The sequence below is a fragment of the Ruditapes philippinarum genome, unplaced genomic scaffold, assembly GCF_026571515.1.
Source record: "Ruditapes philippinarum isolate M1 unplaced genomic scaffold, ASM2657151v2 ctg2594_1_1_1_1, whole genome shotgun sequence".
Classification (NCBI taxonomy): Eukaryota; Metazoa; Mollusca; class Bivalvia; order Venerida; family Veneridae; genus Ruditapes; species Ruditapes philippinarum.
The window spans coordinates 80583-106549 of NW_026851694.1; the positions used below are offsets into that span (position 1 = coordinate 80583).

A 25967-nucleotide genomic window follows, 5' to 3' on the forward strand; every position below is an offset into this window, starting at 1 on the left:
CTATGGCTGTGATATATATAATTTAGGTCAATATATACAAGGTCAAGGTCACTAAAGATGATGAAATAACCAGATTTTGTCCGGAGCATATCTCCTACACGCATGGAGGGATTTTAATGAAATTTCATAGAAATGTTCACCATTATGAGAAGTCATGTCAAGCACATGAACTAGGTCTCTAGGTCAAAGGTCAAGGTCACACTTAGAGCTCATTGAAAAATGCTTGTCCGGAGCAAAACTTCCACATGCATAGAGGGATTTCAATATAACTTGGCACAAATGTTCACCATTGTGAGGCGGAGTGTCGCGCACAAAATTCAGGTCCCTGCAGCCAAGGTCAAGGCCACACATAGAGGTCAAAGTTTAGATAAAAATATGAAGATGTGTATAGGGACGATTTAAACATCATTTATTGAGGGATTGTAACACAAATGGTCATTATCATGACTACGGCTATGACACATGTACTTTAGGTCAATATATGCAAGGTCAAGGTCACTAAAGATGGTGAAATATCCAGATTTTGTCTGGAGCATATCTCCTACATGTATGGAAGAATTTTTATAATACTTTATGGAAATGTTGCTCCATGCATGATCCAGGTCTCCAGGTCAAAGGTCAAGGTCACACTTAGAGCTCATTGAAAAACGCTTGTCCGGAGCAAAACTTCTACATTCATAGGGGGATTTCAATATAACTTGGCACAAATGTTCATCATTGTGAGGCTGAGTGTTGCACGCAAAATTCAGATCCCTGCAACCAAAGTCAAGGTTACACATAGAGGTCAAAGTTCAGATAAAAATTTGAAGATGTGTATAGGGACCATTTAGTCATCATTTATTGATGGATTGGAGCACAAATGGTAACTATCATGACTACAGGTGTGACACATTTAATTTAGGTTAATATTTGCAAGGTCAAGGTCACTGGAGATGATTAAATATCCAGATGTTGTCCGGAGCATATCGCCCCATTAAAGCAAAAAGGTACCAAGCGACATTTTGGCCAAAAATGACTTTTTAACATTTTTCATTATGTTTTAATGTTATCTTTAATCTGTAGAAATATCTCTGTAGTATCATGTTTATTTACAAACATATAAGGTTATGTAAAAAGGTACAATGTCAATATTTTCCCATTTAGTAATGCAAAAAGGTACCATATGTATACCAGTTTAGGCAAAAAGGTACCAAGTGTCACATAGTACCTTTTTGCATTGAATGACTATATAAGTTTTGAGCACTTATTTTTATGCAAAAAGGAACCATGTGTCACATGGTCCCTTTCTGCACACAAAGAATTTACGACCCTTAAGATAATTTTATATATTAAATTGTTTGCTTGGTACCTTTTAGCTTTTTAATGAATACACAATTTAGATGTTGATAAGGACATCAAATATAACACTATATCCCAGATTATTGTTTCTGTTTTAAATTGAGGAATGATTACAGTGTGAAGGTAATTATATTGTATAAATGACTTCTTCATAAAAACGTGGACGTTAAAAGAAAAGTAATTGACTATACTTTTGTCAACAAGATACATGGGTTATATGGAAGGAGAAACATGACAGGGAAGCGTACATCTGCAAATAAACTAGATTATGATACAGTTAAATTGGTGAAACGGCATAAAAAGTAATTTCCTAAAACGAAATCTCATTATACAAAGAAAAAACACTGAAAGTAACAATACCTCATGACTATGACTTAAACATTAAAAAGATGTGGAAACTGTAAACTATTGAATGTGAAAAGAAGGAAAAAATCCTGTCAAGCAACATACGTATAGGAAGACAGTAGGCACACTAGATGGCACGATCAATGAACAATATATTGAACATCAAAAACAGAAAGAAAATTCACAAGAAGTAAAGGTTAAAAATAAAGTTGGAGCAAAAGGTGACACATGCGTTTATGTTGCATGTTTTGATCTCAAGGCCGTTGTAACAACCCCTTGCTCATTAATGAGTGAGCTTTACTATTCAAGAAAACTTTTGCTACACAAATTCTATATGAAACAAAAATGTTGTATTTCATGTATGGGATAAAACCAACTGCACGGAGAGGCATGTGAAATAGCTTCCTGCTTAATAAAAGCCCTTTTTTACTTGCCAGAGTGGTAATGTCAAATAAGTCATTTTTTCAGATTCATATGGGGGACAAAACAGAAATTAATTCGTAGCTGCGTCTCTTCTTTTATATTATCACTAGTTCCAAGTTTAAGATTGATCATCACAAATTTCTTGTATCGGTTCACACACAGACGGAGTGACAACTTGACTCTTGAAGGGGCAAAGAAAACAATTCCTGTATAATTATGTACCAGTTGTGTTCTCTTATATTACTGGCCAGAAAATCACAGCCAAACATTGCTGTGCCAATGAAATATAACCATGTTTTTGATTTCAAATACTTCATTAAAAAACAGTGTCCGAGACTCAAAGCATCCATTGACAGGCAAAGAGTAAACTGGCTACAGGTGGAATGGATACAGATACCAAAGGAAAGCCCAAAGTCAGTTTTTGTAAATAACAGCTTCAATGCTGAAGATTTTATGGAAATAGAAGTTAAGAATACAGAATCTAGACAGAAAGAAAGTATCAGTGGACAAATGGTGAACAAGATATGAAGTTATGATACTAAACCGCTAGTTTCTATTTAAAAGAAAAATGACTTGGTTACTTTGTGTGCAAAGAAAATTATCCCAAAAGAGTTCCATAATTATAATGCCACTGAATGAAAAGGGTTATGTCACGATGGAATCGGATGTGAATGATTCTGATTTTGACTAACAATGTAAGAGATTTGACATAGGCATTGAGATTGATCACAGAGGAAGACTTTCAAAACATGCAATGTGATAGTTGTATCAGTTATTTACTGAAAACGCAAGAATTTCATGTTTTTATTTGCATCATTGTAGAATAAAACTGTAACTAAATGATGCTTTTTGTTAATATTGTTGGGACAAAAAGGTGCCAACTGCCATATGGTACCTTTTTTTGACATATTCGACAGCAAATTTTAAAAATCATTTAATGCAAAAAGGGGCTAAGCGATCATATGGTACCTTCTTGCATTTGTCGGTCAAAATATTTATTAGTGCAAAAAGGAACCATTGCCTTTAATTGATTAATTATCACTTATTAGTAATATATAAGCTTTCCAACTTTTTGAGCATGTACATTCAAATATTATCTAAATATATGTGAAGTTTCTTTTCCATGCTGAGAAAACCTGATTTGATATTGAACTTCAAATCTTTAAACGCGATTTTCTCGAAAACATGAAAATGTCACTTGGTACCTTTTTGCTTTAATGGGGCGATATTTTCTACATGCATGGAGGAATTTTAATGTTACTTTATAGAATTGTTCACCACCATGAGATGAGTGCCCTGCACATGAACCAAGTCTCTAGGTCAAAGGTGAAGGTCACAGTTAGAGCTCATAGCAAAACGCTTGTCTGGAGCAAAACTTCTACATGCATAGAGAGATTTCAATATAATTTGGCACAAATGTTCATCATTGTGAGGCTGAGTGCCGTGCATTATTCAGGTCCCTGCGACCAAGGTCAAGGTAACACATCCTGTGCATATCTTCCCTACTGATTTGTTTTAAGGTTCATTTAACAACACAGTGCCAAGGATAAAAACTTGCTTGCTAGATAACACTTATCCATAATGCCCCCATCTCAATCTAAAGCTTTCGTAAACGGGCGTATTTTGTGACTCATAATGGCACCCTTGTTTTACCATAACTTAATACATTATTTAAGTTATACATAATTGATTATTTTTTTCCATAGTTTTGTCTTCCTTACTGCGTCCAGTATTTCATTAGTCGAGCTTAGCTGTCTTCTGTTACAGCTCTTGTTACTTAAACACTCATGTGTTTTGACTACTTGCACAGCCATGTGTTTTGACAGTACTCTTTGTATGCTATGTGTGAGAATACTGTTTTATTGATATATTATAATCATTCTTTTGTCGTAGAAAAATTAATTAACACCGATTTAATAAATGAAGGCAACTTCAAGGCATTTGAGAAATAAAAGCTGATATCCCGGTTGGGGGATAATGGGCCTTTAACATTTAAAGCAACTATTTATATATTTAGTTTTCTGTAATTGGTAATATAATCATCTGCACGTGATTGTTTGTAAGATAAGAAGAACCTTTCTAAAGTACCCTTAATTGAATGCATGATGTTTATAGACTAATGAAAACCATTTACAAGCGTGGGTGAAATTAACCAATTCCCCTGACAGTTTCAAATAAGGAAAATCAGGTCTCAAAAACTGTCCGAATTTGGCATGGCTAATGATGTATTTATTAGTAGAAATATTTAATTATATGTCAAGAAAGTTGAGCATGTTTCAGACAAAAAAAATTGGTTTAATGAATTCTTTATTAACAAGTATAGAAAATATGTTGCTTTTGTTCAATCAATGGACTATTTTAGAATATTGAAGATTTAGTTTTTTCTGCAGCATCTTCATGATCTTGAAAGAAAATGTAATAATTTGCAATAAGTAAAGTACAATCTTAATCATGGTATGGAAGACCACTTTAGCAATAATTTACATCCAATATTTTGAAAATTCATATTTGAAATAGTATCATTTTGCAATATATTAACATTATGGTAAAAACTCATGGTCACAGTGTAACAAAATGCACAAGACTCCTAATTTCAGTCAGTTCATATATCAAAGCATATTAATAATACTGTTGAAAAAGCCCATGGTATTATAAACTGGAGAAATAGTAAAAATTAAATAATGGTATTATATGCCAGAATTTTTTTTTAAAAAAGCACATAGGATTATAAGCCAAAATTAAAATAGTAAAAAGGCCAATGGTATCATAAGCCAAAATTAAAATAGTACAAAGGCCAATGGAATTATAAGCCAAAATTAAAATAGTAAAAAGGCCGATGGAATTATTAGCCAAAATTAAAATAGTAAAAAGGCCAATGGAATTATAAGCCAAAATTAAAATAGTAAAAAGGCCAATGGTATTATAAGCCAAAATTAAAATAGTAAAAAGGCCAATGGAATTATAAGCCAAAATTAAAATAGTACAAAGGCCAATGGAATTATAAGCCAAAATTAAAATAGTAAAAAGGCCGATGGAATTATTAGCCAAAATTAAAATAGTAAAAAGGCCGATGGAGTTATTAGCCAAAATTAAAATAGTAAAAAGGCCGATGGAATTATTAGCCAAAATTAAAATAGTAAAAAGGCCAATGGTATCATAAGCCAAAATTAAAATAGTACAAAGGCCAATGGAATTATAAGCCAAACTTAAAATAGTAAAAAGGCCGATGGAATTATTAGCCAAAATTAAAATGGTAAAAAGGCCAATGGAATTATAAGCCAAAATTAAAATAGTACAAAGGCCAATGGAATTATAAGCCAAAATTAAAATAGTAAAAAGGCCAATGGAATTATAAGCCAAAATTAAAATAGTACAAAGGCAAATGGAATTATAAGCCAAAATTAAAATAGTAAAAAGGCCGATGGAATTATTAGCCAAAATTAAAATAGTAAAAAGGCCAATGGAATAATAAGCCAAAATTAAAATAGTAAAAGGGCCGATGATATTATTAGCAAGAATATAAATATTAAAATGGCCAATGGTATTATATGCCAGGATTAAAATAGTAAAAGGCCAAGGGTTTTTATAATAAGCCAGAATTAGAAATGTCAAAAGGCCAATGGTATTTTAAGCCAGAATTAAAACAGTAAACATACCAAAGGTTATGATTTTTAAGCCAGAATTAATTGAAATAGTAACAAAGATAAAATGTACATATTTGTGTGACATCATTTGTTATACAAGATTTTTATTGATTTATTTAAAGATATGGTTTTCTATTTACATAATTAATGCATGACATTGTCTTTTAAGTTTCACTGTCATTTGCTTGCAGCAAAAAATGGTAATAACACAATTATAATATTCATTTTGTGCCTGATTATATATATATAGTTTTTTTTGAATTACTCACCAAGGATAAGGACATGTGGGTGGCAAAAGATCATATCTTAAATAGGATATATATGTACATGTATCTATGTTTTATAATGTATTTCATGCCACTCGTGTTTAATTACTTTTTATTTCAATTTTCCTATGTATGCCTGATGACGAAATTTATATCATGATATATAATTTTTATAGTTTTATTGAATTTCTGTATCTTCAGGTTAAATACTGATCAAGCAGAATTAGGTGAACACATTTCAACAACTGATTTAGATGAGAGAGTAGAGAATGTGGAGAAAGCAGTAGTAACGGATGAAGATGCCCTCAATGTGACGGAAACAACGTTGACCTCTGTCAGTAAAAACTGTGAAACAACTGTTGCGTCTGCATGGTCACCTTCGTGTACTGGTTTAGATACTAAACCTGAAACAGCTTTGACAACTGATTTAACTACGTCAACACCGGACGTCACACCTGCTGTAGTTGTACCTTCAAAGAACACCGGACTTCTAGATTCGGTTAAATCTGGTCAGTTTGTATGATTGCTTTATATAATAATAGTAATACTTATAATTGAAAAAGCCAATGATATTATAAGCCAATTAATTGGTAAAAAGGTGAATGAGAAATGTCATTGGCTCTCATCTGCTATACTTATGCTATGATATTAATTTTATCGGGCCTCTTCGGCCAAGTGGTAAAAGTTGTTGACCACTTACCTCTGACAAGCTATTGGTCCGAATCCTGACAGGGACTTTGGATTCTTTGTGTAAGGAGGCTATCCAGCTAGCTAAATACGAAAAGTCAGTGGTTCTACTTAAGTGCCTTCTTGTGCCTAAAAATAATGGTTAGAGGGGTACTTAAGATCTTCCTCCAAAAGCTGGAAAGTTTTTGTATGACCTTTACAAAGAGTTGTTGTGACTTAAAAAACTATGCAAAAAAAAGAAAAAAAAAGAAAAAAATAATTTTTTTGTCCGAAAGAAAACTTAGATAAAGAGATTTGAAACATATTTTTCTTGTAATCCGAAGCTATTTTGATGAATTCATTTATTCCTATAAATATTACCTTTTCTAACTCTGTATGTCTCTGTAAAAACAAATGTTCTAAAAAGTTCATCTTCATGATAATTTTCTTCAAGAGAAATTTTGCTTCAAAAACATGTCATTACAGAAATTAAGTGATAATTATTACTTGGACGGTGGCAATGTTTTGTTTCATAATAATACCTGAAATATACAATTAGTATGAAAGATACTTGCATCGTTTCCATGGTGATATTTTCTATTTCGTTCTTTTAATCTATAAAGAATTAGTAAAGACATTCATTAAAGAAACATGATGTTGAATAAGAGCTAGAAATTAAATTTGAGAAAGAAAAAGTTAATTATAATCTCAAGGCCTATACTTCATATTTTCCATTGATAAAAGTTTCTTCATTTTCTCTTGCATGATAAAAAATAAAAACTTGTTTAAGAGTATGATATTTGCCTTGAAATATTTAGGGAGATCGAAATTTTGTTACTGTAACCCCACATACCAGTACTATGTAATTGACTATCTAGAGAAATCGTTCTAATACCATCACTATGTTGATGTGATCAAAACTTCAAAAAGGTGACCAAACGCTATTATCACATTAGGTCAGCTGCAGCTATCATAGTCTCAACAGCTTCAGCAGCCACTATTATCTCATCAGGTCTGAGCTGCCATTTTGGTTTCATCAAAGGCAGCTGCCATTATTATCATGCCAGGTCAGCTGTGACTACTATTAAGTCAGGCCAGATGTCAGCAGCTGCCACTTTAATCTCATCAGGCCAGCTACCACTATTATAAGGTGCCACAAATTTTCAAGTCAGACCAGTTGTTACAATAATCACATTGGGCCAACCAGCATTGCTATAATGTCAGGCAAAGCTTCCAGTTACCACAATTTCCTTGTAAGGCCAGCTGCCACTATGATAAATTCAGCCATTACTTCATGACCGTAAAGTATAACCCTATTTATTTTATAAGCTCCATTTTAGTTTCAAAACTCGCTAAAGTAACACTTCACTTTTAAATGTTTAAAGCAGGACACTTTTTAACATCCATATATGATAGTATGGCCGTAAAACAATAAAATACATGTATGAGCCTTAATAATGCCACTTGTATAAAATCAGTATAAAACCAACCCAGCCAGATCATCTTTGCAGTCTTGCCAGTCTCTATACTGTTGGTAGCTCAAACTGTTTTAACGTTGATGAAAAAAAAAAAAAAACTACTCTGCATTGCAAATTCAAAGCAAGGCAAATCTATTAACATAAAGTTATTACCAGGTTAAACTGACCTTGATCTGAACTGTCAAAGTCAAAGTATTGAATTTTGGTTATTAAGTTGTCATAATTTTGTTATTTATGTACAGATTTGATTCATACATGGATAAAACAGCACTTGTGATCAAAAAGACATGTGGAATTATTAATTTAGATATGACCTTGACCATAAATTTACCAGGTGGAGGAACTACTTTGTGTAATTATGTGGTATTTAATCATATTCCTTGATCATAATACTGTTTGATCTTTATGGGTTATTTTCTTGTTCTTTTGTTGTTGTTTTATTTTGAAAGTTTCATTTAATTTGAAGCAGCTAGTTCTTAACCTTGTGAAATTTTCTAGAAAATCACAAAAATTTAATTATTATGTCAGCTTTCTAGATATGAAATTAAAATTTAAAGAAATATTAGTCTGGAGTTAAATATTCTGTGATTTGCAGGATAGGTTGTTTTTGCTGTAATGACACATTCTCAGGTTACAGTTGCCACCACTCCCAGCACAATCCTTGAATTTGCATTCTGGGAAATGTCTTGTCTTGTCTGCTTATTTTTCCTTTTATCCAATTTAAAAAAAAGAGATAATATTGATAAAGCAATGACTGTCAAACAGTATGGTACCTGTCATGAGTCCATCTGCTGTGATGGGCACCTTCCGGTTAGCCCAATAGGTAGAGAGCTGGACCTTGATTCTTGGACAGTGCAGGTCACTTTCATTGTGATTAATCATAAATTCCCTTCATTGGCCCGATTCACACTGTATCTCTGCTCTGGCATATACAAAAAAGTTATCAGTCCTTGTTAAAGTGAAGGCAACTAATACTTGTTAACTGCTTGACAACCTGCCCTGAGGAAAGATGTGGTGACTGAACTGTACTCTGGTAAATTTGATGTTGCTAACTGCTGTGATCTGGAGTGACACCACCATAATGTGATTCGTTTTCTGTTAACACATGAATAAATTGTAAAAGGGTTGTCAGTAATATTTAAAGTTGCATCTGTTTGAATGATTTTTCTTGACCATTTTAAAGAAACTTTATATTTTGAATAACATTATCTTGATAAAAGTACATAATTACCAGGCTTTTGTGGCCACCTTTCAACTATGATCCAGCTTAGTCATTTTCCAAAACTTGACGAGTCATCAATAGGTTGGCTGGAAAAATTTTTTTCAGGACAAATTTCTTTTTAGTTTATTTGATTAAAATCACTGCAAAGAAAAGGAAACAAGTCGGAATATTGGAAGAGGGGGAAAAAGCCATTTATTTGAAGTAAATATTCATTTAATCTTTATTTTCAGAATCTGGCTGTATCAGTTTTAGGCCACGGGCCAAGCCGCCCGTACAGCTGGTGCACCCACAAGTCCACAAACCTCCGACTGGAAAAGTAAAGCTAGAAGTAACACAGGAGATTCAAACCCACGTCTCCCTTCATGCTGTAGAAAATAAAGAGGTAATTGTAACATTTGTGTAAGCCCAGTCAGCTTGACTTTAGTTTTATTACTAATTTATTTGACTTTGTGTTGGAAGCTGTTAGCTTATTGAAACACTAAAGAATTTGTCCCTGGAACCAACCAGTACTAAGCAATGAGTGAAAAGTTTCTTGCTCAGAGAAACAAAGACTTGCCCTGATGGGGTTTGAACCAATGTGGCTACAAATCCTCAGATTAATTGTTTGGCGCATTAACCACTTAGCCACAGCTTGATTTTCAGATTTGCTTGCATATCCAAGCAGTCTGACCAGGCTCTATACTGTTGACAGACTAAGTTTTAATTTCCCCACAATTGATAAAGGAAAGAAAAAAAATGAACTGATTAAACAAGTAGGGGTGTCCCCTTGGCCGAGCCCTAAAAGGGCATTGATTCAAAAAATTTCCTTCATGCTTAGGTTTGGCCCTTTTTCTTTGGATTTTTCATGTAAGTAGCTATCCCGCTTTCAGAATTTTTGGGGGTTCTATTCAGTTCCATTTGTGCCCAAAAGTGCTTTTTTCCTCTACCGTAAAGCTTGAAAAATTGCCAATTTTACCTATCTTTTTGGGATGGGGAGTGGGTATATAGGGGATATTATAGAAATTTTCCTTTGTCCTTATCGTCATGCTGGCCATCATTTTAAAAAAGTAAATATGGAGGCTCCCTTCTATATTTGTATAAAATTTCATGTTCAATTTAACTGTTTAGGTATTTAAAATTAAATTAATTTTATAGACAAGTTGCTTACAAATGTATGAGTAGGAAAAATATTGTAACATTTTTTTTCAGGAGTCCGAAGCTTTCTCATCACATGTTGAAATACATCAGGCTGATTCCGGAGTTAGGCCGGGGCAAGTTTCCAAATCGGATCAAATTAGGTCAAATGTTGACCCTTCAGTGACCTTTGCAACAAATAGTCAACTTTCAACTTCACAGATACCTGTGACAGTATTATCTACATTGGCACAGCTTTCGACAGGGAGTATCACTGTGACAAGCACATCTGCGTCCAACTTTGGAAATGGAATGGTTATACCCATTCAACCATTTGTACAAAATATTCGAAATACATTACAACCAGGAAGATATATACAAAGTATGCCACAGCTTCAGTCAAGTATTGTTCAGATTCAATCATCCAGTATTAATCCACTATGCCAGCAATCCTCGCCAGTGCATATCCAAAATCAGTTAATACCGATAACAATATATCAGGCCGGAAACCAGACTTTGATCTCTAATTATACTTACAGTAATGCTGGTTCCGAGCACATAGCGTCTAATCAATCTGCTAGTATTATTCAAGGACAACCAATGAATTTGAATATGAATCAAACACAGATGAATACTTCTCCAGTACAAATTCCGATTTGTCGACCAGTAAATTCAGCACCTCCTCCTCTACTTATTCTACCCAAACCTTCAAATTTATCACCTTTAAGTCAGCAGTCTAACCAGTCTTACCAAACTAAAAAGGTACAATTATCTTATAAGAAACAAAAGATGTCTCCCTCTAAGTATCGAAATAACACCAAAGAGAAAAAAGAAGAGACTGAAGATAAGAATTTAAAACAGACAGAAGAAAAGTCAGGTCTAAGTGAAGAACAATTTGATAGTGTTATTGATTCTAAACAAGATCATTCAAGTTTTTCAGGGGAAAAAGGGTTGCCTGCTGGGAACTCCGAAAATACTGAAGAAGAAGTTGATGATGAAATTAAAAAGCAGATGGAGGAATTGGACAAGGAAATCAAGAGAAAGGAACAAGAACAAGAAGAAATGAGGAGGAAAAAGATAGAGCTTCTGGAAAAAATGAAACAAGCAAAAAGTAATAGTAAATTAAAGGAAACAGGAACTGAAGTTTTGAGTGATGATAAATGTGAAAAAGAAAAAGATAGTAATGAACTTTCTGATAATGGTGATAAAAAAGAAATTAATGAATCAACTAAATCTGCAAAAGGAGAAATAACGGATGTAAAGAAAACAGTTCCAAACATTGAAGAAAGTGAAAAAGATAATGAAATGCCTTGCAAAGATGTAGTGCTATCAGAAGTTGTTGAAGAAGTGGATGATGATGATGTGTTTGATTCTGATACTCCTGTAGATCTCTCTGTTGCTTTAAAATCTAACAAAATAAGTAATTTCTCTAGAGAAAATTTATCTTTAACTGTTTCTGATGGTATAATTTCCATCACAGAAACTAACAACAATGAGGACTCTCTTTTATCTGATAATGTTAAAGAAACTAAAAGTAATTTAGACAAAGAAAATGAAAGTGAATATGAGTGTTTTGATGAAGAAAATTCTGCTATTGTAGATAACTACCCAGAAAATAAATGTGATGGAATTAATTACATAGAAGACATTGGATTGGTTAATCCATTCACTGGTGAATATGAAATAAACGAGGATGTAGAAGGTGTTGAGTATCTAGATTTATCAACAAATAAAGCTGAGGATACCTCAAAAGATGAAGAATCGGAAATATATGATGATACTAAAAATGAAGAAAATGTGGATTCAGAAGAAATATCTGAGAAAAAAAGTGTAGATAGTAACTTAGAAATGCAATCCGAAGAGGAAAAAACGGAAGAAAAAGATAATAATGATCCTGTTGAGAATATTTCTAGTGAAGAATTGAAAACAAAAAAGACACCAGTCTCTTCATGTACTGTGACACCTTTAACAAGTGTAACAGGAAACATTGACCAGTCATCTGTTAACTCAATAACCTGTCCCATGACATTGAACTCAGTCATTACATCAAGTGATTCATCTGTTGTATCAACAGTAACATGTTCAATTGTAGAAAGATCATTACAATTAAGTATGTCTTCAGCCACAAAATCATTGATCTCTTCAATATCATCTAGTAGTATTATTAGTTCCAAAGAAAGTTCAATAAACAATAGTTGCAATGTTGGAGAATTCCCATTGAATTTGGAAAAAAATAAATGTTCATCTAGTCAGAAAAGTCCGACATTCCTGGAAAAAGTGTTTCATAGTGAAATAAGTAATAATAAATCTTCTGACTGTGATTCAAATGTGCAAAGAAAAAACATACCAGAACCTACTAGAAGTGAGGCTTTACAGCCCAACAATATCGGACCACCAAGTCAATGTATGAATAAAATGAATTCTAAGGAAAACATACCTCAGAGAAGTGAGGGACAAATTACCAACCTACCTGTTGCAAAAAATACTATACCTCAGTTACAGTTATCTACACCTAATATACCTCCTGGAGGAAGTTTCTCCTCATGTAAAAAATCAATGCATAAGCAAGACCAACAATCATTTGCTCAAGGAAATAATTTCAATTTGGAAACTGCAAAACAAATGGCACAAAAGCAAAACCATGGCATTAATTCTGATGTATATAGGTCTAGAGGACTTGCTCAACGTAGAGGAAGAGAAAAGTTTGTCGAATTGAAGCCTGCTCATTACAGGTCACCACCAAGAAAAATCCATAAAGGTGAAAAACCACAGCCAGCTCATAACCAAAGTCCTACATCAAGAGAAACAATGAAAAGAATGTGTAAAAGTACATCAATTCACCCTCCGGTATCATATAAAACAACTCCATTTCTTAGGAAAAAGAACCCTGTATTTCTTAGCCCGAAGGAGATTTTGAAACCTTTTCCAAGAATTTGGGAAAAAAGACCCCCGAAACCAGCACATAACAAGAGACCTTTTGGAATTGCTGGGCATTTGATTGTTCAATCAGCACGTAAATATAGAAAACGAGAAGTATCAGGGGATTGGACTCCATCACCTAGGTTTTACAGCCTTCCAAGTACACCAACATCAACAGGCACTACACCACCCAGGGCAACTTCAGTTGATTTTCATGGAAGTAATAGTCCACTTCATTCACCTTCTGATACCCAGGTAAGTGTGCCATCAACATCAGGTGTTTCTTCAGTATCTCCACAAAAAACAATCGATCACCATGGTGCTCAAGTTGGTTTACCATCCCCCATCAGAGCTCATTGCAGGCCTAGATCACTTGTTACAAGTAACCAGTTTTATGAAACTAGTGTCTTACGACCTCCAGCATTGTTAAGAAATTCAAAACCTGTAGAAAATGACTCGGGACCTGACGTTATAGAAGTTATTGATCTAACTGCTGATATTCCTAGTAAAAGATCAAATTCAGCACCTAGACCAGTTGAGAGTCCTAAAAGTAAAGAAAGAGCCATACAGAAGGAATTACACCAGGCTGTGTCCAAAAGACAGAGATTGGACAATGCTGAAGCACCTGCTACTGAAAAAATCAACATTGCGGGTCGAAATGCAGCTGGAAGGCTTCAGCAACAGCTACTAGGTCAAATAAATGCCAGGCAGCGTTTGATGCCACCTCCTCCCTACACTGGTCGTCAGAGAATGCCAGTTCTAGTTCAGGTTCCAAGACAACCAATGATGGACCAACAACCCAGAATGATGTATGCCAGAAGAATGGATCCCCAGTTTGACGAGAAGCGTAAACATATGGCTCAAAATGTAGTGCAATCAGAGGCACAGATGTTTCAAAAACCTCCAGAAATGGTTCAAGTTGTTCAGCAAGTTCGTCCACAGGTTTGGCCTGCTAATTATGTGGTTCCCACTCAAGAAACAAGACAATATGGGCCTACTCATTCCCAAGAAATTGGTGTAGGAAATGAGCATATGGTTCCAAACCAAGAAGCAAGTCATTTGCGGATGGCTCCAAGACAGTTGTATCCAGGAAGAGGGCCTGTGCAAACAAGTGATGGCGCTAACATAGGCTACACAGGTAAAGAATGTTTACATGTATTGTGCTCTATATTAATAAACTCCGAAGTTACTTGAGGGTTCTATCTAGTTCTTAACTTCAAGGCTGATATAGTAAATGGTCATTATGACCAGTGCACCAAATCTTTTTTCAAAAGATAATGGGTGATTATCTTTGTTTCCCAGAACAGAGTTTGTAGATGTTTATTCTACTTCTTTGTATCTATAAAATTGTGTTTTCTCTTCATTTGAGTCCCTGGATACCTGTAGATTTTTGCTCCTACGCTCAATAGGGAGAGCATCGGATTTGTAATCTAAATGCTAGTTTCGAACCTTATGTGAGGCGAAATTTCTATGTAGCGATTAATCTTGGATATTGAATCTTCCGGTCATGTCACACATGGCTGATTCAGTGGTTTGTTTTGTTTTCCTGCTTTGAAAGTGTTTGTGTGCGAGTGTCTTTATAGTTTCCTAATGTGTTTACAAATGATGAAAGTTAATTGTAGCTGCTTTGTATCAATGTATTGATTGGAAAAACAAGTATACACACTCCTGATAATTTGATTGTGTCCTGTATTTAGAAAATTGAATTTTAGATTGGGAAAAACATACATGTTTTCAGTTCCATTAAATTGCATATTAATTTATTTCTTTACTAAGGTAATCCAAGGATGCAGCATCCAGATCCTGGTCATATGAGCAGTATACCACAGACAGGTTATCCTATCAGAGGGCAAAGTATGCCAACTTATACAACAACACAGAATCAAACTCAAATACATCAGTTGCTACAGCAACCACATGCAAGCTCCCAGATGATGCAGAGGGGAAATATCAGTCCTCAAATGATGCAGAGGGAGAGAGTTGAAACAAACCCTCAACTTTTACAAAGAGAAGTGAGCCCTCAAATGATGCAGAGGCGAGAAAGGAGCCCTCAAATGATGCAGAGAGGTGAAATCAGCCCTCAAATGATGCAGAGGGGTGAAATCAGCCCACAAATGATGCAGAGGGGTGAAATCAGCCCTCAAATGATGCAGAGGGGACAAATTAGCCCTCAAATGATGCCAAGGGGACAGATTAGTCCTCAAATCATGCAAAGGGGAGAGGTTAGTCCTCAAATCATGCAAAGGGGAGAGGTTAACCCTCAACTCATGCAGAGAAGAATGACAAGCCCTCAATTCAATAGTAGTGTTAGTCCACATGCAATGCAAAGAGGCATGGGCACACAGATGAATCAAAGTCCAAGCCTCCAAGTGATGCAGACTCCAAATAATCAAATGATGCAAACGGGAGAATTTAACCAGAAAGTGATGTATACAGGAGGGAATGGTTCTCAAATGATAGGTGGTACCAGTCCACAGTTAATTAGTCCCAATGGTATACCTCCACCAACTCATTCTTCAGCAAACAGTTTCCAAAGGTCTCCTATGCCTTCAGACAATCAAGTACATGGTAAATACTGTTTTTGTTCTTATAATATTTGTCTTTGTAAGTCAGTTTTATATCTTTGTTTTATTCAGAAAATTTAATGATGTAGATGCATGCATCAGTTTCTCAAGGACATGTATTTTTGACATTTGACTTTGCTCCTAACTTTAGCATCTGAGTGTCTTTCTGAGAAAATTTATTTAACATTTAGTTTCATTTGCCTCATTTAGGTACAATATTTTGAATATATATGATACATTTGAAATTTGATGTCAGTAATTATACAAGAAAATGATTTTGTGATTTTAGTTCCATCCCAGGTGCCACCTTCTTTGACACAAGAACAGAGATTTCAAAAGATGAAACAGATAAGAGCCCAGCATATCCGTTCTCAGCAGATACAAAATCGTGCACAGCAAGGTGTTGGGTTCGAGCAAGGATCTAGAATGCCAGATGCCAGGACTCAACAAGGGGCAATAGAGCAGAATCATCATGCCAATTCAACCCTTGGTCACCCGCAAATGATCGCTCCCCAGCCAATGACTGGTCCTCAGCAAATGATTGGTTCCCAGCAGATGACTGGTCCTCAGCAAATGATTGGTCCCCAGCCAGTTATTGGTCCCCAGCAAATGACAAGCTCACAGCAAATGATTGGTTCCCAGCAGAAAATGATGGGTACCCAGCAAATGGCTGCATTTAATATGGTAAGATGAGTAAAATGATTCTGTGTAAAATATTTCTTTAGGTTCTTTTTTAAATGTGCAATCTTACTACTAAATGTTTGAGTCCTTTATCTTAAACAGCATTCTGTACTTGTCTCTTGGAAATGACATGCATATTGTTGCTTTTTATTGTTCAGTTCTAAAATTTCAAATTGTATTCTATCAAATCTGTTGTATTCAGTTCTACCTATTTTTTTTCTTTTTACACTAAAGGCATAGTAAGTTGATAATGAAATTAATTGCTTGCAGCCAAAGGGAACTAGACCTGCATATAAGAATATCTAGAACCAGACATACCCCATTCTTTGTATGTAGGCAATAAAATGTTGTTACAGATTTTTGGACCATCAAATACTGCATAATCATTGTTATTTGTTGGACATAATCCACAAAAGATCTTATTTCATTTGCTGTTCAGTTATATTTTTTTTTTATTTGCAATTTACTTTTTTGCACAAACACAATACACAAATTTAAGAATAGAAAATAACATGTTTCTTGATAAGACAACAAAATTTCATACCCATGAATTAAAGTGAATTCACAGTACAATAGATACTTAAGATAATGTAGGAATCTAGCTATGTAAAGAAATAGATCAAGGCTCTATTGAACACACTTTAAATTTGTAACTCCTTATAGTATATACCTGCAAGGATAGCAAAAGAATCCAAAGTCCCTGTAGAGATTCAAACCCACTTGCCCCTCACTGCTGTGGGTTCGAATCCCAACAGGGACTTTGGATTCTTTCATTTGAAGTAGCTTATATAATCCAGCTAGCTTATGGAACATCGGTGGTTATACTCAGGTGCCCATTCATGCCTGAAATAATGCACAGAAGGGCACCTGAGGTCTTCCTTCAACCATAAAGATTGGAACGTCGCAATATGACCTATACTATGTCCATGTGACGTAAAACCCAAAACAAACAAACAAACAAGGATATCAAAATGTTATTCTTCAAGAGCCCCCCCCCCCCCCCCCCCAAAAAAAAAAATGCACCAGTTCTAATTTTAGCCCCCAGTCCATTGACTGATAATAGTTTGGACTGCGACCTAAAATACCAGCCAATTCCGTTCAATGTCAATTAGGCTATATCCCTATCAAAATTGTTTAATAATTAAAACATGGGTGATTCAGCATTTACCTAGTAAAGCCGGGACAACTTAAATGTTTGTATGTTTGGCTTTCCGGTTTTTACACCGGTTTTAATAATCTTCACGTCTCGGTCACAAAACATAGCTTTGGCTATAGGGTACATGTATGTATCCCTGAAATGTCACCAGTCATGCCCTTAATAAGTTAATTTTCTCCTCACGGCTGTGGGTTACAATCCCGTTCTTTCATGTGGGGAAGCTATCCAGCTAGCTTATGGAACGTTGGTGGTTCTACTCAGATGCCTGTTCTTGTCTGAAATAATGCACGGAAGGACACCTGAGGTCCACGGCCAGTAAAGCTGGAGCATCGCCATATGACCTATACTGTGTCGGTGTGACGTAAAACCTAATCAAACAAATAAGTTAATTTTGAAGCAAAGAAGCCTGCCTGACTGAAGCTTACTTATGCATGAAGAATTTAGAAGACAATCATTATCATTATTTTATCGAGTATTCACTCCACCCATTTAGCCAACTCTCATTGTATGTTGAATTTAATAGTATTGGGATCATAGTTGCGCAAAAGGCGTTAGCTAACAGAGCATTGCTTAACCAAATGTTTTGTCATGTGACAATATTTTATTGCTAGTATGTACTGTAAAATAAGAACCGTAGAATTAAAATAAGCTACATGTATGCCCACCTAAAATTGGTTAGAAATGTGGGGCATTCTATTGATTGAAATTTCTCATTTATTAATCTGTAAGCCCCTCCTTTTTGCTCATATATATATATTATATATTAATGCATTTGCTTATCCCACCTTGAAATGAAGATATTTTTTTATAAATATGATTTTTACTTATTATTTGTACATAAATTACATTGGATTGCAGTACCCCAACAAAGCAGTACTTTAATAAGTCATGAGTTTAAAAGGCAGATCTTTGATTGAAATTGAATATTTAATGAGTGAAGTATAAATTTTTTGGGGTTGTTTTTTATGTGTGTCTGTGAGTGTGTGCTTTGTTTTAAATGAAAAATCAGTTTTATTCATTGCTTGTTTTTTTTTTTATGATTTAAAGGTCAGTCGCCATCATTTTTTTTTTGGACAAATTTTTACCTGATTTAACTTTTACATACAAATTATGGATGAATTTTATGAAGATTTAGAACAAAATTGCATTCAGATACAGCACAAAACAATGTTAAATTTTTTTTCATAAGATCCTCTTTGTTTACAAAACACACATTAAATACAATGCACAGAGATGACAAGCTGATGTTTTGATCTTTTGGTGGGAAATTTTAAGTTATACATGACTGACATGTAGATGAACAGAATTACATGAGGGATATTTCTAGGTCATCACCTGAAAATGTTGCAAATATTACCAATCACGCTATGGGGGAAATTCCCAAACATGTTATTATGAGAAAAGGAAATTCACAATCATGTTATGAGAAAAGAAAATTCACAATCATGCTATGGGAAAATAATTCCCAATCATGCTATGGCAAAAAGAAAAAGAAATTCCCCATCATTTTTTTGATATAAGGAAAATTCATTTAATATGATTGTTTTAATATGTTTGATATAATCTATGATATCAATTAATTCTATTAAAATAAGAAAATATGATTATCATATAATATATTTGTCCGCAGACTTTTAATATATTTTATTCTCAAAGTGCTTATGGGTAACTTTTATAAACAAAAGAAATCAATTTTTATTTTTTTTAATTGAAAAAATAATTACAGTTTATGCCAGTTCCTTAGCATTAGTTTTGTTATATAATTTTTTTTATTTATTTTCCCCTTGAGATATGTTATTACTGTGTCTTTTATTCTGTAAAGCCGCATGGATTTGGACGGTAAATATGAATTTTCTGGTTGTAGAGTGGTCCTTAAGTCTGCAAGAACATTTTTATATTACCATTATTTTAGCATGTCTAAATTCTTTTGGGATTTTAGATATTATAAGCTTTCTTATATCAAGTTCTAAAGCTTTAAAAGATTCTGAAGGTTCTGGTAATTAAAGAATTACCTCATATTATAAGGTTTAAGTTTGCTGTTTTGTTTGGGAAACTGAATAATGAAAGTTGGAAAAACAAGGTTTTGCTTAAGCTACATTTCTTTAAGGAAGCCTGCATTTCCAGTTTTGTATTTTCTTTCTTTTGAAGCTCACTCTTATATCAGCTTACACAACTTCTTATTTTATTTGGGAAATAATTAGCCCTGCTTGATATCTTTGATGAATAATCTTTCTGCTTGATATCATTGATAAATAATCTTTCTGCTTGATATCATTGATGAATAATCTTTCTGCTTGATATCATTGCTGAGTAATCTTTCTGCTTGATATCATTGATGAATATCTTTCTGCTTGATATCATTGATGAAAATCTTTCTGTTTGATATCATTGATGAATATCTTTCTGTTTGATATCATTGATGAAAATCTTTCTGCTTGATATCATTGATGAAAATCTTTCTGTTTGATATCATTGATGAATATCTTTCTGTTTGATATCATTGATGAATACTATTTCTGCTTGATATCATTGGTGAATAATCTTTCTGCTTGATATCTTTGATGAATAATCTTTCTGCTTGATATCATTGATGAATATCTTTCTGCTTGATATCATTGATGAATAATCTTTCTGCTTGATATCATTGATGAATAATCTTTCTGCTTGATATCATTGATGAATAATCTTTCTGCTTGATATCATTGATGAATAATCTTTCTGCTTGATATCATTGATAAATAATCTTTCTGCTTGATATCATTGATGAATAATCTTTCTGCTTGATATCATTGATAAATTATCTTTCTGCTTGATATCATTGATGAATAATTTTTCTGCTTCAGATATCATTGATGAGTTATTCTTTCTGCTTGATATCATTGGTATATAAATTTTAGAAGGGATATGATATATGAATGAGCCCACGGTATAATGTTGACCCTGTTAAACATGAGTTTTAAATTAACAACAAAAAAACACAAACAAAAAAGCTATAGAGTATCTTGTCCTGTAGTATAAAATTATTTAAATATGTGTAAACAGTCTGTTCCCTAATGAAAGTAGGTATGATGATGATGATGATTGATTTTAACATAAAAGCAACATCTGCTTTATCAGAACTTTACAAAGGTGTGATCTTAATCTAGATACAAACAATTTTTCTGCTTCTATTATAGTTTTATAATACACACACAGTTTGCAGACCTGAGAATGAACTTTATTCAAGACTGTATTTAATAAAGAGAAGATAAAAATCAGCGTTTCCACATTCCTGTTTTGATTCAGTAACCGATTTCCATGAATTGTTAATCGATTACCAGGAATTGTTAATCGGTCATGCCGATTGTGTAAAATCTGTCCAATCAACGTACCATTGTCATCATTGTTCTATTCTGTTCTATCCTGTTTAGATATTGTGCGTGTATAATAGAAACATGTGTAATAAATAACGTTTTATCTTGGTGAGCTGTTGCATGTATTTTGTTAGTTTATCTGAACAGTATTGTCATACACTGTGTATTATTCTGTCTTGTTTCGAAAGTCTGTGATAAATTTCTATATCCCTTATATAAAATATACATATATATATATATATATATGGCACAATTAGCGCAGGTTGTTGGCACATATTTTTATAACTATGTCAGTGGAGCATTTTGCATTGATATGATGAGTTTGTCCTATGTAAAATTTCTAAAAAAATAAATAAAAAAAATTGATTTATGAAAGCAATACAATCATACTTTAACTATGACAAGCTTTTTTTCGAGAATGACTTAGAAAGCAGATTTCTTTAAGATTTCATTTTACTGGCTATATGTAAATGCATGTTTTTATTGCACTGCTTGTTTCCTTAATATATTACCCCGCAATATATGTGTGCATGTTGCTTGAAGGGAAATTTCTCCATGACAGTATTGAACCTGGCCAGACTGCATGGCATTTCGTAACTCAGATGACATCATCATTTTTTGGTCCAGCAAAGCTGGAATTCTCTTAACTCTTAACTCATACTCAGATCTCAGGTATCTATCTGACTGGTTAGAAATTGACACAGAATGCACACTGACCAATGAAAGCCCTGAGATATGAGGCAGAATTCAGGAAAAGTTTAATATTAACCTTGAGGCCAATTATGTGTAAAAATGCTTTTCCGGACATCTTGTGTTAGATAGCCAGCTTCTGTAAATTTTTATTCATAAGTTTATACCTAAGATTGACTTTTTTGATTTCTGATAGATCTAGCTTTATTAATACTTTCATTATTTTTATTCATACATATTTCCTTTATTTGCAATATAGATATTGTCAGCATTTTGAGTTTGAAATTAGTTTAGTTAATGTTTAACTAGGTAACCAAAAGTGTTAATACATGATCTTTTTAGCTTTTAGGGTCGTTATATGTCCATTGTTCATAGTCAGTTCACATTTAGTTTTGTGTGTTAACACTCTAGTGGTCACATTTTTGCCTTAATCATCACCAAACTTGGTCAGGGTGCTTCTTAAAGTAACTGCTAGGATCATTTTCAACATGGGTCATCTCGGATGAAAAGCTAGGTCATAGGAGCTAGAAATAGAAAAATCTTTTTAACACTCTAGAGGCTAAAATTTTAATCCAAATATCCTTAAAATTGGTCAGAAAGGTTGTTTTGGTGATTTCTAGGTCAAGTTCGAATCTGGGTCCTCTGTGGTCAAAAATATGACACACAGCCCAAATAAAATGTTATTCAGTCTGCATAATCAGGTGAGCCATATAAAGGCCATCATAGCCCTCTTGTTTAACTTGTAAAGTGACAAAAACAATTGTCTATTGAAGTCCCGTTTTGTATAAAGTTCATCATACTAACCCTTCTTGCACTAAAATTTTAATAATGATCTGTCCAGCTATGAACTTGGGACAATCTATTGTTGACAACAGGGGGTTGCAAGGTCCAAAAAATAAATACATTTTACAGGACTTTTTTATAGTGTTTGAGTACAACAAGTATGTGTTTTGTTTCAAATTTATATCTCTTATTCTTGTAGGGAGTACTACCTCATGCTGCCAGACCACAGGGGCCCCATATACAACCGAGCACATACCCTCAACAGATTCCCATTTTAGAGCCTCAGGTGCAACAGGGTGTTCATCTACATCAAGGTCAGCAAAGGGCTGAGCCTGGAAACAAAGTGCCGACTCCATATATGATGTCTACTTCGGCATCTCAACAAACTCATTTTCAGCAAAATGGAATGCAAAGTAATACAATGCCAAAAAATAACTCGGTTCAAAGAACTCCTGTGTATAACCAAAGTATGCAAATGCAGTCAAAAACAACTCCCACTAGTATGCCGTTGTCTCAGCATACCCAAAATATGCAAAATCAAGGTCATGCTATGAATCAGATGCCGTCTGCTGTGGCTTATATGACTGAAAGTCAGCAAGGTCAAGGTCACCTTGAAAATAGGTCACAGTTACAAGCAAATATGTCACATGTGCCTGGAGGTCAATTTGGGCAAGGTCATTCTGTTGGAAGAGTTCAAACTACCTTTCAGCAGAACAAGGCAGGTCAAGGTCAGTTTCAGAATTCCAATTGGAGGGATCAGAATTCTGTGCATTCGCAAGCAAATAATGTTAGTAAAAGTGGACAAATGACAATGCCACAACAGCAGTTTTATACCATTCCTGGTTTAAATACTAGTAATCAAACTGTAGTGCCTCATTCACAGCCCTCCGTTGCCATGACAACATCAACTCATGTGATTACCCAGAGTGCAATTCCTTTGAATTTAGCAGTCAATCAAATAAACCAATCAGCAGCCACCAATACTCAGGTATTACCTTTAGTATCACAGGGTCGTACGGAAGGTCAAGGTGAAACAAAGGTCGTGGAAGAGGAAGACTTACCTCATTTACAACAGGTTCATGGTGAATGTTTCATGTGCGGGAAATACTCCCTCTATTTGTGCAGTAATTGCAAGAAAATCTGGTATTGCAGTCCAGAATGTCAGGTGAGCTTCTATAAAATAAAACGTCAATAATAAAGTTTTGGGTGAACTAAAAACTAAAAAATTGTTTATGTTGTGCAAGTTTGCGATAATTATACTTTTTTAGTTTAAACATAAAAATACATGGATGATAAGATAAACTCTACATTGATTTGTAGAAAGCTATGAATAGTAGTGTTTAACTGCGCATCAAACCATATAACCGTACCAAAACTATGATTTTGCGTCATAAGTTTATATAATTCAAAAGGCTGGGAAAATATTTTTTAAGTAGGATATAAAATTCAAGTGTGTGAACAAAGAAGGCTAGTATCTCGAAAGTTGAAATTTTATAGCATAAAATTGATTGAGGATGAATTTTACTAAGAGTTCAAGGCAACTTCTACAAAACGGTCCTTTGTAGAACAGCTAACTCTTTACAACAACAGTAACCTGTCATCCTAAAAATAACAATTCTTAGTAAATTTTACCTCTGTAGAGCAATGACTTGCAGAAACAACAAAATTTTGTTTGTCTTCTTGAGGATGTTGTTCAGCTGAGGTTGCACTTTAATATGTTTTAAATCAAGATAATATTGTTACAAGTATACAAGAATTTTTGCTGCATTTTTGTACTATTTGTACTATTTTGTACTATAACCTCTGGTTAGATTGCTTGAGTCGGTGTACAAGCTGACCTGGATGTATACTAGTGGTAAAGGCTTCATACTTTCTGTTCCATTGGGTTATGGAATATTATTGGTACACATAATTATAAGTTAATATTGTCACTCTCATTCATAAAATTTCTTTGCTTGTTATTTCCAGCTTACTCATTGGCAGACACATGCAGATGAGTGTGAAGGTCAGACTGATTGAAATAAAAAAAGGGAGACAACTGTGATAGTGGTATAAGGTACTCTTCTTTGTGAAGGAAGAAAGTTTGATGAAATACTTTCAATTGAAGAGCTGAAGACAGAAATAGTTTGTTTGAAGCGTCTGTCACTGCTGGGAATGTTCTTGATAAAGGGTTTAAGTTGATAACTTTGAAATTGATACTTGGTTAGATATGATAAATGGCAGGTTGCCGTGATTTACTGCAAGAGTTAGTTATATTATAAATGGCAGGTTCTTGTGTTTTACTGTATGAATTAGATTACAAAGTGAAGAACATGAGGGAATTGAGACGAGATCAAATAAATGGTCATTGAATTGTGTTTCCATGGTTACAGACTATGAAAATGATGGAGGGCGTAACTATAATTATGTAATTGCTAAGCAAGCAAGCGCGATGTCTGAGGAACCTAAGACAGATAATGCTGTATATAGGTGGTTGGCAGGATAATATTTCTCCATATAGTGGTCCCTGTATTAACATGTGTTATAATAATATAATTTTGCTCATAAGATGATATTTTTCTAACATTTTTAAATAATTAAAAAAAGCTATGTGTTAATATATGTGTTTTGAAGGGTTATCATTATTTATATTAAATGTTTGAAATAACAAATTTAAAGACATACATTTAATTATGTGTACATGTATTTTGAAAGTTAATCACTGTTGTTGTTCTACTGAATGTTTGAATTAATGAGTTAAAGTCATTATTCATATGAAAACAATTTTTATCACACATAGGCTATGATATGTAATCATATATCGATTTTTCCCCGAGAAAGGTTATAAGATTTCAGTATGTTATTATTATTATTTTATCCCCAAGAAAGGTAGACATCAATTGGTAATTATTGTTTTTTACTCCTGAGAAAGATAGACTATAAGGAGAAAGGCATAACGATGCAAGATTTAAATTTAATACATCATCAGTTCTTTATTATGCACATGCCACTTGTGTTTGCCTCCTTCAGTGCTCAAATAAATGTCATTATGAGGCAGTACAGTCTTAAACTTTAGATTGTCCAGTTTTAGATTGTTAACAAAAAGTTAACCAATGAGATGATAAAGTTTTGAGATCAGTGTCAATTCATTGGTCAATTTCATATTGTAATCAAAGAAGGAGCCAATGAAATGATGTGATTTTAAAACAAGTTTCAAGACAAAGTTTGTTTATCTACTTGATGGATAGGATCAAGCTCTTGACCAATGAAATGACTTCTTCTTGAATTTCTGTTTGTTTATTGGTCAATTTCAGATAATACCATAAGATATAGACCAATGAGATGTG

General features: G+C 33.8%; 1 protein-coding gene across 1 annotated transcript in view; it reads left to right on the forward strand.

The window, feature by feature from the left end:
• Positions 1-25571, forward strand: part of LOC132737063 (uncharacterized) — a 78794-nt gene extending 53223 nt beyond the window's left edge. The window contains exons 4-10 of the mRNA XM_060724303.1: positions 6218-6525; positions 9613-9764; positions 10571-14552; positions 15191-15982; positions 16268-16662; positions 22841-23806; positions 24610-25571. Of these exons, the coding sequence (XP_060580286.1) occupies positions 6218-6525; positions 9613-9764; positions 10571-14552; positions 15191-15982; positions 16268-16662; positions 22841-23806; positions 24610-24660 (6646 nt within the window). The 3' untranslated portion in view covers positions 24661-25571. The remainder of the gene's footprint in view (positions 1-6217; positions 6526-9612; positions 9765-10570; positions 14553-15190; positions 15983-16267; positions 16663-22840; positions 23807-24609) is intronic.
• Positions 25572-25967: the final 396 nt, after the last annotated feature.